At 33.7% G+C, this 13944-nt stretch overlaps 2 protein-coding genes across 2 annotated transcripts in view; one reads left to right on the top strand and one right to left on the bottom strand.

Moving 5' to 3' along the window:
* Positions 1–4783: 4783 nt before the first annotated feature.
* On the top strand, positions 4784–13303 carry LOC137385355 (large ribosomal subunit protein eL36-like). The gene is made up of 4 exons (XM_068071805.1): positions 4784–4848; positions 5179–5271; positions 5356–5490; positions 12866–13303. Exons 2-4 carry the CDS (start codon positions 5179–5181, stop codon positions 12953–12955), a joined length of 318 nt encoding a protein of 105 aa, XP_067927906.1. The 5' UTR covers positions 4784–4848; the 3' UTR covers positions 12956–13303.
* LOC137385354 (E3 ubiquitin-protein ligase NEDD4-like) overlaps positions 12894–13944 on the bottom strand; it is a 21075-nt gene continuing 20024 nt past the window's right edge. The window contains exon 18 of the mRNA XM_068071804.1: positions 12894–13847. Within this exon, the coding sequence (XP_067927905.1) occupies positions 13745–13847 (103 nt within the window). The 3' untranslated portion in view covers positions 12894–13744. The remainder of the gene's footprint in view (positions 13848–13944) is intronic.

The raw sequence follows: 13944 nt of genomic DNA, 5'->3' as shown, positions 1-13944 counted from the left end.
TTTAACAGGTTGGGGCTACAACAAACACAATAGTTATAGCTTTGCAAAATTATCACAGGTAGTCTTGAAAAGCAACTTACAATTGTACTTAAACATTCCTTATTGAGTGAACTTAAGGTTCTGAGCTGACAAATTTAAAGCAAATTTCTAAATCGCAGGCAACAAATTTACTGTATTATGGTTAACAATATTATATTTTTTTGCTGCATGAATATAAAGACACATAAAATGAAAACGAACTTTATGAACTGGATATAAACGTATAGGTATTATTTGGCTAACTAGCTTAAAAGGCTATGGTGAAAGTTGGTTGTTGGAAACAAGTCCTTTTCATTACTAACAAAATAACAAAAAATCTGAAACGAGATATGTTTGGCACATATGTCTTGGGAATTTCCATAAACATATTGTCATCACTTTAAAAGGACCACATATGAGATACTGAGTATGAAATACTCTGGAGAAAAGTACGACGAAGATGACATTGCAACATTATAATAACAATTTGGCTACGGCCTATAGCAAGTACAGGGTAGCCTAGACTTCAACACATGAATGGTTATCAAAAATAAATGACCTAAAGCCTAAAACATTAACAATTCAATAGCATGATTTAGTAATTTATGAAGTGCTATAAATTGTTAATAGTATACCATATTCTCCTGTGAGCCTGCATTAGGAAGTTCCGTTGGCTTTGATAAGCCTTGACAAACAAGCAAAGCCACCACGATTAAACCTGAAAAAGAATAATCTATAATTATTGTACGATAACTTACTGTACATCAATAATTGATGAAAAATAAAAAAAAATGTAAGATGCATGCAAAAATAAATTAATACATGAACAGTGCAAAGGAAAAATACTAAGTCAGTAAAAAAATGACTTAAATAATTCGCGCATAAATGCACATGAGTTATGATTGAATGTATGATCAAATAACTTACCGATAAAATACACCGCTTTGCAAGACATATTGGATTCTGATGAGCTACGCAAGTTTAACTGTGAAGAGATGATTAGAGCTGTCTCCTTATATATACATGCGCAATTATGCCCAGACATGCTCAAGAGCAGCGCTTACAAGCTACTTGAGAGTAACAACTGGCTTGAAGTGCAGAAAGCAATATTAAAGATGATATAGAAAGTAACACATGTTTGAACAGGTGAGTAATAAATTAACGCGGGCAGTTTGACCTTGCTGTAAGAACATAAGGAAAGTGCACTTTTGCCAAATAATAAGTTATTGAAAAGCCAGAAAACACTAAGTTAACCCAACAGCTACCACGTGAAAATAAGCAAAATAGCTACATCATCTGACACAACAGCAGGATACGATTGTTCATGTAATTTCATATTCCTTTATAGACAAAAAATGCTTTAAAAACAAACTACATCATGCAAGCCCACATGGCTCTCATAAAACCCATAAATAATGGTGACTTCCAAAAGAAGGTTATTTTGGCATTTCAATCCACCATTTTCAACTTATTTTTAATCTAATTACCAAAATGAATGCATACATGCAAATTAATTTCATAGTTTTAAAGATTAGGCTAAGCTAAGGTAGCCAATGTACATTAAGTTAAAATATTATCAACTAGGAAAATACATCACTACTCAAAAAATGTCATGTAATCTCATTTCACATATTAATAGTGCATGTTTATGAGAGACAACTACTGAGAACCATACACTGTGGGACAACGATTGACTCTGAAGCGATCAATTTTATCAATTAACTCGAGCAATCACTCAGAAGTGCATTTACAGGCCTGAGTGATGTCTAAGATACTTAGCAGATGGCAACAAAAGCTAACAAGTACTATTGAGAACAACTTAGGAAGTTACAGATGAGTCTGATGGATTGGAGACGCGTTCCCTTGTACAAAGCCAAAAGTTGATCCAAGCAAATACACTAGACCAAAAGTACACGTACATAGCCCATAAAGTATTACTCCTAGACAGAGCCAACGGAAAACAAATATGAGCATGACTTGACCACTAAATTTGAACTATTCACAACAACACTAGTAACTTTAAGGTAAACTAACATGTTCAGATCAAGTTAATACATTGGACCAAATTGGCATATGTCAGTAGTAAGAATGAGATAGTCTAGCTAATGCCCACAACGTTTTCAGACCAGTCATAGACAGAGGGCCTAAATTAAAAGTAATATATTTATGACAAACTACTAACAACGTTTGTAAATAAAACTGGCATGTTTGTTATATTCCAAATAAACATACAGGCTATATTACCTGGCTAACTGAAATATAGAAAACATGATGATTATTAGACTTTACATTTGAGAGCTGCCATTCAGATACCAGCAAAAACTGCTGCATCATGTTGATAATAACCTTGATAGCTTGTAAAACAATGAATGTGGAAATATGTATTGGCATCAGTAAGCAGCTTACATTCATATTAAATTAATTAAAGAATTGAAATAAATTCTTTACTGGCCTTACATCTACAATTTAAGGTGCACAAAAGCGTGTTAAAGGGTAGTAAGAAAATACAAAAACTAGAAAAAACCAGGGAGCAATCCTTTAATAATCCTCAGTCAATCATCGAAGCGACGTATTCAGAGATTTCCAGCAAAGATTTTTGTATTTTTCAACTCTGTGTTTTAAAGTGTGAGTAAGATATGAGTACCTTAGTGTAGTGGCTTCCACATAAATTTAGTAGAGCTCATGACTAAAGGATATATTTTATACTAGTACTGTTTATTTTCTACACAAAAGCAATCTTTTTGTTTAGCAGTAAGACAAATCTTTTACTAGAGTATGGCATACGATACCATCTGTGCATTGCTGATATAAAGCATAATGGAGTCCAAACAGCCAAATAAGTTAAATGCTTGTGGATTACTATAAAATTTTATTATTTGAAACCGATATTCTAATATTATACACATGAGCTAATTAAAGTTCAGTAAACGTTTCTACAACTGTAACTTTCTGTAAGGCACTAGCAGGTTTTTTCACATATGCTTGGCAATTTCAATAAAAATATTATCACATGCTCATTAGATTTGACAAATTTTTATAAATGGTGCATGTTTTTAACTTTATATTTTCGGTTGTAATTTATACATAAAAATATTGTTGAAAAAATGCCATATACTGTTATGAGAATGACAGCGGTGGATAAGACAGTAGTGTAATACAATGCATCACAATTATCTCCAACTCCTAAGATAAACATGTAGAAATAGCGAATAAATTGAATTCAACATAATTATGGTCTAAATTTCATAACATTATATCTTGGCAACAATGAGATTCTGAGCAACATGCGTGACAAATATTTCTATTTAGACAAGCAATGTTCAGTTAATAATTTCAGTAAAATAATTTTTATGTTACAAAAGTGCTACCGAGGTAGCTAGGCCTATCATAGATTTTGAAACAGAAAAGACAGCTTCTAGTTCACTTTGAGTATTCAGAAGATTTATGCTGTAATAAACAATTGCCATTATTGATTATAAGAATATTCGTAGCGATAACAAATTGACTTCCTACCAAAGGAAATGGTGTATTCCAACAATGAGATTCTGAGCAACATGCGTGACAAATATTTCTATTTAGACAAGCAATGTTCAGTTAATAATTTCAGTAAAATAATTTTTATGTTACAAAAGTGCTACCGAGGTAGCTAGGCCTATCATAGATTTTGAAACAGAAAAGACAGCTTCTAGTTCACTTTGAGTATTCAGAAGATTTATGCTGTAATAAACAATTGCCATTATTGATTATAAGAATATTCGTAGCGATAACAAATTGACTTCCTACCAAAGGAAATGGTGTATTCCAACGTGCATGAATGAAGCTTAACGAGAGAAATCTAGTGAGCCTAAATCATATTGTATGTGTATGGAAAGATACTTGCTTTAAATTGGCTTTTAGAATTTGCATAAACTCATGGTTATTGCATGTAGAATGAATTAGTTAATAGCTTTATTATGGTTTACTATTTTTATGTGGGACAGATTTTGCAGAGCAGCATCGCATGTTTGAAGTCTGTTACGTCATATTTATTATAAAGTTAAAAGTATGAAGTCAAATGGGTGTGACTTTTCGGAGTAGGTATGTATAGAGTTTTAATAATTATACAGTCATTAGCAAATCACAAGCATCACAATTTTGGAGCATGGAATGAGGACCATTCGATGAGATAGAACGAAAAAAAGTGTTTGAAAAATACAGCTTAATTAAACAACAACGTTTTTCGTACTATTCTGAAATTTTCTCATGAAAAGTAATATCTAGTATCTTCACAAACAAATTCTACTAAGAGATGGACCGAATAAACTATGCAGCATGTTTATTCATACGATTAATAATCATTACTTTATACGGAGATTGAAGTTTACTTCGTATATTTACAGTGTGTGATAAAAAATAAACTTGCATCATCATTCCTAAACATTTTGCGACATCCTTGAATTGAAACTAAATGTTGGCAAAAATTAGAAATTTATAGGCCTACATATTTGCTTTGTGAGACTGCTGCTTTTTTGTAGTTTTTGCTTTAAATCGCTAAACAAACAGACAAAACACATATCTTTGTTTGACACCATAATTTTAATTTAGTATAAAATTAGTTTGACCAATATGAGCATAATGCATGCGTAGCATCGAAAAGCAACACTGCTGAAGAAACCGAATCGAGCAATCGACTTAATAGCAAAAAGCAATTAACAGGAATCGTGGGTAATGGTAGTGACCGTTAAGTTTAAGCAACTTTTAATGCACCGCCCCGCATAATATACAGAATATTGCAAGTACTCCCAAGACTCACTTGCATGGTCTTTTCCGGTCGAACCACGAAATTCGAAGGTAAGCGTACAATCAATGTACTTCATCTAATCGCTCTGTGAACCAGTCATCGGGTCTATTTACTCTCACATTCAACTACTAATAAATAAAAATTACGTTAGTGTTGCTATTTATTACATTTTTTTAGTTTAAAAAACTTTTATACTCGATGTTATGAACCCTACTAAAATGATACTATGATTTAGTATCAAACAAGTCGTTTCAATTTGTTAGATGATACAGACATCTTTATTTAAATAATTTCTGCATGGAAGTTATTTCGTTGCAATTGTATATACCATGTAGTTTCTGTGTGTTAATTTCTATTGCCACTTCTTTTTATTTGTATAGATGCCAGTTCGATATGACCTTGCTGTTGGTCTGGATAAGGGGTTTAAGGTGACCAAAAACACTCCGAAGCCAAGAAAATCGAGGACAAGAGGAGTAAGTTTATTTCGAGTTATCGTATTTTAATCTTCATCAAAACCAAGATGAGCCGACTTGATATGACTTGCTTTCCTTTTTTAGAAACTATACAAACGGACTAAATTCACCAGAGACTTAGTTCGAGATATTGTCGGTTTTGCCCCTTATGAACGACGCATGATGGAGTTGCTCAAGATTTCTCGTGATAAAAGGGCGTTGAAGTTTGCTAAGGCCAGGGTGAGCATATTAAGACGCGATTATCATATGTAGTCAAAGAGTATGTTAACTTTTTCATACTGGAGTTTAGTAAATCTTTTAAAGGATCAAATGTCAAATTCGTTAAAATCCTTTTCAATTACTTCGTGAATTTTTCATGATTAATTGGATTCGAATTTCAGAAATATTAGTATGGTAACAACAAACACTGTGAGCACTAAGTTGTTATCCAGAGGTATTTACACGATAATAACATACTGTAAATAGTTGTAGTTAATGCATTTGTCCATCGCCAGCTGTTTGTTTATCTCTCCTGCCACAAATGTATATTCTCGAGTCAGAGTTTTGAGTTACTGTCCATAGTTTAAATCAACAATATTTCACTATTACTTTCAAAAGTCAGCAAGTGTATTAGTGTTCGATTTTGGTGTTTTTTTATTAAAGCTGTTGAGTTATAAAAAAAGAACATCCATAATTTCCTGTTTGGTAACCGTTTGGAATAAGTCATGATTTTTTTATTGGATTTTTTCAAAAACATTGATTACCAGCTTTATTTTCATAACCGCTAACATAATATTATTTTATTTTGTTGAAGTGTGCCACATAAAAACATTAGCAACATAAAAACTTTGCATCACCTTAATTTATTAAAAGTGGTTTTTATTTCAATTTTGGTCAAGTTGTGCAGTTCATATTCACAGTAGACCCTCGATTAGTCCCATTTTTTGGCTGTGAATTCATGTCAGCATTCGTGTCCGGTGTTCAGGACCTTGTAAATGAATGCAAGTGTCAATGCCTTTTTACACCAAGCCTGTTCCTAAACTTGGAGTGCATGATACCAAATGTTGAAAACACACGCGCTATTCCAGTCCTTGAAGCAACAGCACCCAGAACCTGGCCGCTTATCGCTTACAAAAAAATTTGTACTTAATAACTATTATTTAGCCTTTGAAATATTTTAAACTTTGCTCACAGCTAAAAGTCAATTCTACAATCACAGCCTTTGAGATGGGAAAGTTCTGAAAAAAATAAATCAAACATGGTATTTTAGGATGATTTAAATCACACAGCCTTTGACCAAAAAATCATCAAACGTGATTTTTTAGGATGATTTAAATAATTTGATTTTAATTGGTCAACCCTGGTAACCGCCCATGTTCTCATTTTTTATGGTGTTTGTATTTTTATAAAAAAAAATGGGTAGGCCATAGTAAAAATGTATAATAGTCCACTTTTGAACCCATTGCATAAAGGGACGCAAGTGTTTACAGTCAAAAACGAAATACAGTCAAACATGGATAACTCGGCCACGGATAGCTCGAAAACATGGTTAATTCGAACAGTTTCTTTGGTCCGTTCCCACGTAATGATAAATTGCTATAGATAACTCGAACTCAACACTGTTAATTCGAACTGTTTTTTTGCCCAACGGCTACCGAAACGGTTGTTATCGCTTTAGAAAATCACTTTATTCAAAGCCATAGAAGTAAACCTCATATTTTCGTAATTCATAAGCGTTGTTATTACCACCATCGGCAAAATAATTTTGTCAACGACTTTTCTAAAGGTTTGGTCAAATTTGATTTATACTGCTATACGATTAATAGCACGGGCTTGCCGGGTCACGCGCGCAAGGATTTTCGCCACGCACATACAAAACAAAAACAGCATGTTGTTTTGTATGTGCGTGGCGAAAATCTTTGAGTGCGTGACCCGGCTAGCTCGTGACGAATAGTTTTTCGACGTTGATTCCGTGTTGAATCAACGTCGGAATGTTGAATGTTTAAAACGTCTTAAGAATTGTTTTTATTAAACGTATACGTGTCTTAGCTAAAAAAACTATTCATCGTTTGACCTAAACACAGAATACGTGTGTACATTCAATAAGTATCCATTCAAAAAGCGTGAGTGATATACAATGTACCGTTAAACCTCGTAAAACTTTTAATTGAACTGCCTCGGAGTGTTGCTGTTAACGAATCCCAGGTAAAGTAAGGGATTTTTCTTTGGTAACTTTTTCTTGAAGTTGCATAAACTTCAAGAAAAGTCGGCAAAATTGATCGTGGGTAAAACGCTCAAAAGAAAAAGATGTCTTTTCTTTTGAGCATTTCAACAACGATCAAGTTTTGCCAATGTCAATCTAAAAAAACGTCCTGGCAATAACATCACCTCAAACATAAAACCAATCTCAAGTGATAGAAAAATCTCTATACTTTTTGATAAAAACGTTTTAAACTTTACATTAGAAGCATTTAATTTGAAACAAGCCATTTATGCTTTTGATTTATAGTATAGTTTGCATATGTACATGTATCTACTAATAAATAAGTAAATACATGGACTTGTGACAGTGCTCTGATAACTTGAACGCTCTGATAATTCGAACACTTTTGCTCGGTCCCTTGAAGTTCGAGTTATCCATGTTTGACTGTAGATGTAAAAACTAAATCAATAAAGTAATATTAGGTAAAGAAAGCTTTTGTTTCTACATTTGTTTCTGCAGCTCAGTGATGTATGAATGAAACTGTGGTGGACTTATTAATGTATAAGTTGGTTGGCATAATGAGGATGAAAATTAAAATCCTGATCGTAACTTACTCCAACCTACCCTACCTAGCTCAATCTATGTTTTGCTGTTATATTGGACTCTTTGTCAACTTTTGACCATCATTTTTCTGTGTATTTTGTATCCCATCTCCTTTGGAGCCTTATTTATCAATGTATCGGGAAACATTCCTAGAATATAATAAAATATTTTGCCCTAAAACCGATCCAAAAAGTTTCTTGGGGTGGCATTTTTGGCAAGAAGAATCTGTTCACCTCACTAGTTAGTCGTGGAAAAGTAGAAACACTGATCCTGGGTTGATCTGTAAAGTTTTGCTTTACAATGCACCATACGATTTACCATACGATTTGAATCCATTGTAGGGTTGGCATCATAGAGCAAAAATGTTGTATTGAGGGGTATAGAAAGAAACCCGTTGTAATTATATAATGCAAACATATTGTACAATCATTAAAATGTTATACAAGTACAATACATATAAAAAATTAGTAACTTTAGATGAAGTAAGCTTTATAAACACATCCTTGAAGGTTGACTTGCAACAAAACTCACATTACAGTTATTTCATATCAAAAGATTCACCATGTCTCACTCTGCTGTGTTGCAGGTGCAAAATATGTGGAAACGTGATTACAAGCTCCTAAAAGCTCAAAAACGAATAGTTACTCTTCGCCATCCCGAAACCGCCGTAGATTAGAATCAATTTATTTCTCTGATGTAGTCAAACGATTTGGTTATTGTTTTGACCTTGTGATCTTATCACATGAATTGAAAGGCCAATAAAAGGCTCATTATAAAACATCTCATAGCACTAGTTTATGACAAACACGATTTTACCGAAAAGCCTGTATCAAATATAAATGCTCGCTACTTTACATTTTTGTTTCGGCTTGGTCTAATCGTCTAGTCGTAATCTGATCATGTGACCCATACTTCCTGCCAAACAGCGCGAATAATTTCTGCAGCATTTTTCGACTATCACGGGTGACCAACAGACTCGTCATGTTTATCAGATGATGATATTCTGCCCTAAGCAAGCAAAACGCCACATCTGACCATTTTTTGAAAATTCACTTTTTTGTGCTTATATGTACGTTAGGTTGAGATCTACCATGTCACGAAATTTCATACTTCTGAGACCACCAGAAATAGTACTTTTCGCTATGTGCCAAACGCCCTATCCACATTTACCACAAATAAAGTGGCAATCAAAACGCCCTATCTGCAGATAAGGCGTTTTGATTGGCCTGAACATACACAAAGTTGGGCATTATGAGCAGCATCATGTAATCGCATGGTATATAAACAAAGGGAAGCAAAACTGAAGCATATATATATATGGTCATTTCTAAGGCAGCTTTTACAAGCTAGTTCACAGATAAGTGCTCAATCTTATTGCTATATTTTTTGTCATAATATATTTATTATGACAAAACGATGTCTAAGTGACAAGTCTAGATTCGAAAATCTGACTCTGAGATTTGATGAAAAACTTGTTTTAGTTACATGTCCATGGAAAGGTTTTGCTTTCTTAAAATACTGACATTATGGCAAGCAATTGTTTGTTTTAAATTATTTTCAATAATAGCTTTTGATCATATTAAAACTACTATTTTACTTACTCCTTTCATTTCATAACATGAAGGTTTGAATGAGACTTAATTCTTTGATCATCTCTTAACTTTTGAGTTGAAGGATGGCTGTTACAGGGTTTTAATCCATATGTTGGCTGGATGAGTAATAGGAATTGCAACATTTATCCTTTTGTTGACTAATTTCGGATTAATATCAGAATTGAAACTTGTAATCATTTGATAATCCAGCTATAGCAAATGGCCTGGTGGCAAACTAACAATGAGAAACCAGTTCAATTAAGCAATCAAAACGTGATAGGGCGTTTTGATTGCCTAGTGCCAGCTTAGTAAATTGTCAATTTAGGCAATCAAAACGCCCTAAGTGAAATAACTCCTTTGATTTTGAAATTTCACAAAAAAATTTTCTGGTAAAAATCGTTGGATATCTCATCATAATAAATAAAAAAAATTGAAATACTGCTAATACTGATGCCAGGCTCAACCAAAACGCGTTTGTGCTTGTGCTGAACAATTTACAAAGATCAAGATAGGGCGTTTTGCTTGCTCAGGGCAGTATTCACTCCTTCGAGTTAAGATTAAAAAATTAACGAATTTTTACGGTAGGCTTTGAGATATCAGTGCTTAAAGTAACAGCATTACAATGATGATGAAATAAACGCGTAAGGACAACAGACATGGTTTTATTGAATGCGTGAAGTATATTTGTGAAATTATTTCCATGAATGTGGTTGTATGAAACTGTAAACAGAAGCCATCTTGTTCAGTTACGTCCCATTTCAGCCGTTTTGGAGAGGAATTGTAATCTATGGCAGTTTTGGATGGCGGCGATTAACTGCTCATTTTTGAGCTTTTAAGAGCTTGTAATCACATTTCCACATATTTTGCTCCAACAACACAACAGAGTAAGACATGTTGAATCTTTTGATACCAAAAAACTGTAATGTAAATTTTGTTGCAAGTCAACTTTTAAAGGTAGGTTTTATCACATGTATGTACATATTTTTTTAACTATTTTGCTGAACTTCACTTTTTTCATTCCTAAAATTTTATCACCGAACAGTTTACGGCTCTTTTTCACTATAGCATTTAGTCGACCTCGTTAAAACCTTTTTTAAACTAATTCGGCAAGAAAGCCCAAATGATGCTGTTCTTGTAATAAAGTGGATTTTTGTTAGCATATTAAGGAAAGCTGATACCTGAACATTTTGTTCCAAGGGATCGGAACTCCAACTTTGCTACTAGTTTTGAAGTGAAATAGTACTTTTTTTCTTCACACGAGGAATGCCGAAGTGAGAGAATTCGGTTATTGTATCTCTTTCAGGCGTTTCGAAAAGTTTTTTGGCGAACAGATTATCAGCATCTATGTTTGTTCGACGTAATAAGCACACCTACAGCCAAATTTGAATATCAAGCGACTTTTTGTTGAATTTGTATGGTGAAATAGGATTCGTATGACGAGGACGATAAATCATTGCGTTTACATACTTCGTAACATGAAAAGATTGTGTAGCAAGGTCATTGTCACCCTAAGGTGCACTGTAATTATTTTCATAGAGGCAAGAAGAAACAAATTTGATAGATTTGTAAAATGAATCAAATCAAGTCCATTTTTTTGCTGCTTTTTTTGTCATTACATGCCGTTACACTTACACAAACACGTTCAAATTGTTGAATGTTATTTTCTAGACCAACCTTGGCCATGTCTGTAATAACAATTCAATTGTGTTAACTTTTAAATTATTTTAGTTCTACAACAGTCTTTATGGTTTACTATTTATTCTTTTGTTATAAAACACCGAAAATGTTTTAATCAATGCATTTCCCATAATAAGTTATTTACTTTAAATTCTTTTGTAATGTGTTCTGATGTCGGTGAAACAGAATTATTCACTTTTTGCGATATAAACCAATTATTATTATATGTGTGAACCAGGTAACTATAGTGACATTGTGCATATACATCTAATATATTACAGACGCTCCCCAACTTGCGTACGACATGTGTTCGATACGATCATTCGTTAAGTAAATTTGTTCAAGTTGTCTTAGATTATAACTTCTGAAATGCGCATGGACTAAAGCATAACAGTTGCTCTGCTAAAAAGATTGTTTGGCGCGAATATCGACTAGTTAAACATTGCAGAAAAAGAGTTGGTGTCAGCAAACACGAAGGTATCCTTTGTTCTTTAGATGTCATCAATTTGTCTGCACAGCGCGCTGAAGCGCTGCCATATTTGTAGACAAGCCAGCGTCATTGTTTACTGTGCGTTACTGAATGGTTTTTTAGTGTTATTTCGAGTTTATATCAGGATTTTCTGGAAGAAAGTGTTCAGCGTTGCTGATCTAAATTCAAACAACGGCGTCATTAGCAAAATTAATCGCAGAAGCTTAGCGGTTTCATCGGTAAAAGTTGTCTACAAAGTCGAGGGACCACGATAATTCGTAGTCTGCACTCAGATTGCAGGACGTCATGGAAAAATAACGAAGAATCCTGCGTTTTTATAAGAAGTATTGAGGTAACCACAGATTCAGACATTTAATTTATGTAGAAGTAATCGTAGTCAGACACTCAATTTACATAGAAGTAACCTCATGGTTCAGACATTTAACAGCAAGCATGTGACATGCCAGAACAGCCAGAAGATAAAATCGTTCCATACGAAAGCAACAATCACAACGCACCCTGCTGAGCAAACGATGCAGATATTTTTGTTTCAAAAATGTTAATTCATGTTTCTGCATGTATTATAATTATGAGTTGTTTATTTCACTTGTTCTTGAATATATATTTGTAACATTTAGTAGATTGTTATATAATTTATAAGCTTGCAGGTTTATAGCATATTATTTGATAGCACCGGGTGGGTAAATATAGACTCAGGCTATACAATAAATTGATGCTAATAACTCTTCTTATTAAACATGATAAGCCAGTTTGGCTGCAAACTGTAGCAAAGACATCAATGAGTGCAGTTAACTTTAATCCAACATTGTTAAAAATAGTTATAAAAGGTAGTTATGGGATGGCCTCTGTACATCCAGCACTGTTCGTAAAGAGTAAAGTAGCATCTGTATATTTTCGTTGCAGCATTTGTCAAAGATGCACCTATTCAATTTTATTTTTTATGCATGTATTCAGGCGAAATATGCATAAGCAGCCCTGCGTGAGTTTGACCATCTGCTTGGAGTATCTCAATGTATCTTATTATTTCTTGTGTATGTTCCTTTATTGCAGCTTGGTGGGCACATCAGAGGCAAAAAGAAGCGAGAAGAAATCACAGCTTTATTACAGAAGCAACGGCAACAACAACAGCAAAAGAAGTAAAATCGTGTATTGTCATCCATTTCATAAATAAAACAATACCAACATCGGACTTGTAACTTCAATAGTCAATAGCTTCTCCAGTGTTGTAGCAGCCTCTGTGTTAATGTTTTGCATATCATTAGTGTGACATTTTGTAGCCTGGGACATCCAAACATTTGCACAAATCGTGTCATCACTTCATTTACACTGCCTGGTTCAAACGTTGAAGACACATGATTAAAACCACTTCATCTATTCAGCATTTGTTGCTTCACGTAATTTTTGATCAAGTGCAAAACAATTTTACTGCATGTGCAAAATCTTCTTGAATTTGATTCGCAGTAAACCAAGAGTTTAACAGCGTTTCAATTTAGTCTATTTGTAACAATAATAGATAAGGTTTTCGTAGTAGTGTGGTGCCAAATTTGACCAGCCATCTGTAAAAAAACTTCAAAAACTGACAGAAGTTCACTTTATCCAAGGTACTGTTCTATGCAGCATTTCAACAGTTTACTTCAGTAAACTGCACGATGGGAGACGGAAATGAACACTTCATATATTGATCTTATTTTCATTGCCAAAAAAACAAGTATATTTGGTAAAGTTGAGTATTAAATATATTATATATAGAGGCTCAAAATTTATCAAAATGTCAGTTGCTACAAATTGCAAATCATAAAATAGACAACCCCTCACTTGGATAGTAGAGTGTTGGCTAGAAACAATTGGTACACGTTGACCCTGCCGCCATTAATAAATACTATGTCAATATAATACTACTGCTTAAAAAAAGTCTGTAAACTTGATGTTTTAGTCAACCCCTGCAAATCCTTCACAACTCTCCACTGCTGTGGTTAGCCTTTCAGTCAAATCCTCATAGGAAGAATATGGTGGCAGATCGAGTCGATTAAAGCTACAAAAGAAGGGTTGACCTAGTGACAAAAATTTAGATGTTATAACCGATTGCGGCAGATGAATAACTATAATCTGAAATGTGATTGAGATTCAGG

Source organism: Watersipora subatra, chromosome 1 (assembly GCF_963576615.1).
Source record: "Watersipora subatra chromosome 1, tzWatSuba1.1, whole genome shotgun sequence".
Classification (NCBI taxonomy): Eukaryota; Metazoa; Bryozoa; class Gymnolaemata; order Cheilostomatida; family Watersiporidae; genus Watersipora; species Watersipora subatra.
This window is presented reverse-complemented; position numbering and strand designations above follow the sequence as displayed.